Here is a 2697-nt window from a genome sequence, read left to right on the forward strand (position 1 = left end):
TAATAATAATAATGATAATAAAATAACAATAATAGACAGACTAGACAAGAAGAGAACAAAACTGTTCACAAATTAGAAACAGAACAGTAACAACAACTAGAAACAGACAAAGAAACAACAAGACAAAAACTTTTTCAAAGAACTTTTATCCAAAACCAAAACTAACAAAAATCACTTCAAATATACAGGATGTATATACGCAATAAAATTATACTATAAAACATAAAACAAAAAAGTGAAATAATACGTACCAAGGAAAAAAACTCGTCCAGATTCTGCATCTCTCCGTAATTAATTTCAACAACTCGAACTGAACGTATGAGCCAGACTGAATCGCCGCGCAACCAGAACCAGACCTCCACCTTGTATATCCCCTCCAAATACCGGAATAACGCACCAACCACCGACCACAGAAACACAAGCAAAGACAAACGAAGACACGCACAAACACACTCAAGATTCAATCCGAAACCTCCCACCATACCCTGTAAACGGAAAAAGACGAACAAATCTACTCTGAAAATTTTACAAAACCAAGACTGCCGATAGCTTCAAATTATGCACCGGAACATGTGCACTATAAATCAACACCTCGTTAGAATAAAAATGAAAAGAGAAAAGAAAGCAATAGGCATTATCTCTAAACAAAAGAATTGCAATAGCACCAACCTACGAAACAAGACAAGGAAAACCAGATCACAATAGGAAAAGATATAAAAGAGAAAATAATACACTGCCAAAACTGTTAGGACTACGTTCAAAATACCTAGATACAACAAGAATAACCGGAACAATATCCAATAAGAAATACAATACCCCATAATAATTCTCATTTAGGAAACTATGCATATCCAGAACAAGATTCATACCTCACTAGTGACGAAACAATAAAAACAGGAAGACTAACGGATATTCCCGGAAATAGAAGCGATCACGAACAAACAATAAAAGAAATACCAGGAACACAGATTGAACACCCCCACTCCAAATAATAAAAACACGAGCTACGCCAATTGGCAAAAGTAACTCATCAGGGCGGAGCAATTGAAAATCAAGACTCCGAAACTAAAACCATGTAAAAAGCCTTACCCCACCAAGAAATAGTTGCAACATATAGCTAGAAAGGGCGTGCCAAGAACCAAATATAAAACGAGAACATTCTGCAATCGAGACACAGTTGAAAATACGGATAAAAACCAAGACAAACTAGACAACATGAACCGAACCAATTATAAAGAAAGAGAAGACCCCTCCTTACAAAGAGCAATAGTGCCAGAGGACTTTCCAAAAACCAGACTAACATTCTCGGAGAGCGAAGACTTTAACGATGCACTGGCAGCTTGCATTGACCAATATACAGAAGCACGAACAAGAAAAGGAGTCCGAATCCAGCATATCACGTTCAGCGATTTTTACAAGAAAAACGGTGGAATCGTGGTTACGTGTGAATCCAAAACAACGGTGAATTGGCTGGACAAGGCCATAAAATATATCAAAATGCCAAGCGGTGTGAAATTAAGAACAGACGACAGATCCATACTGGAACACAGGTATGTAAAAAGAAAATAACGCACATAACACACACAATTTTCTCTCAAGGAACAACTCAATTATTGACAACCCCAACATAGAATTATCCGAAGAAATTATTTTTATAGATACATAATAGAGGGCAAAGCAACACACTCTAGATTTAATACCACTAATATAATCGAAACAATTGGACGATTCAATAACGGATTAGACGTCTCAAAATGGAAGATAATGGGAGAACGAACAGCGAGTGGAGGTAGAATAATGAAAATAGAGATTGATGGAAGATCATTGGGAGCAATAAGAAAAAGGGCAAATAAGCTGGCACTTGACAAATACCTTATTCAACGATTTTACATTTTAACGGTAGAACGAACATCAGGTAACAGAAACAACGATACAGACAGAGACACAGAAATTCGCGACGAAGATTTTGAGTGGGCGCAAGTCACAGACACAAATCGAAACGACCAAGCGACTCCAGAAAACATCGGGACAATGAATAATGAAGACGTATCCATGATGCTGATAAGAGAATTAGAGGAAGTGTCGCAGGAATCCAACGGCCTATTCGACAAGGAAGGCGATGACATACTTATGGACCTAACAACGGGACCGGACGAAATCATAGAAGCCACTCCACCGCAACCAGAACAGCCATCGACCAATCAATCAGTAAACAAGACTGCAATAAGGAAAGAACGTAACAAGGAACAGGGCACGGAAATTTGGACAGAAACCCCAAAAACAAGCAAAATAAATACCCCGCCAAGGAACAACCATCAAAATGAAATCGAACATGACATTGAAATTATGCTGTCTGGCGTAACAAAAGAACCACAATCGACAAACGCCAAGACCTCTCACAAAAAAGGACAGAACAATCGGAAAATAGGAAAACACTGAACACGTTAAAACTTTTTACAGACAGACAAATGTATCTAGAATATATATCAAATAAACTCATATCGTTTGTACCTAATAAAAGCAATAAAAACCACCCAGCAAGATATTGAACTCTCAACCTGATCGAACACCACATAAATCCATTTAAATAACAATAACAAAAACCACCTGAGAAACACTGAAACCTTAATCCAAATCCACTACATAACAACAACATTAATAACAAGAACACAGCAGCCACCCGATAGACATTAAACT

General features: G+C 37.5%; 1 protein-coding gene across 1 annotated transcript; it reads left to right on the forward strand.

Annotated features, from left to right (window-relative positions):
* Positions 1–1065: 1065 nt before the first annotated feature.
* LOC113463974 (uncharacterized) lies at positions 1066–2439 on the forward strand. Its single transcript, XM_026811308.1, has 2 exons — positions 1066–1550; positions 1659–2439. The coding sequence occupies exons 1-2, from the start codon at positions 1216–1218 to the stop codon at positions 2437–2439; spliced, it is 1116 nt and encodes a 371-aa protein (XP_026667109.1). The 5' UTR covers positions 1066–1215.
* The last annotated feature ends 258 nt before the right edge of the window (positions 2440–2697 follow it).

The sequence above is a fragment of the Ceratina calcarata genome, unplaced genomic scaffold, assembly GCF_001652005.2.
Source record: "Ceratina calcarata isolate Rehan_Ccalc_2016 unplaced genomic scaffold, ASM165200v1 scaffold2101, whole genome shotgun sequence".
Taxonomy (NCBI): domain Eukaryota; kingdom Metazoa; phylum Arthropoda; class Insecta; order Hymenoptera; family Apidae; genus Ceratina; species Ceratina calcarata.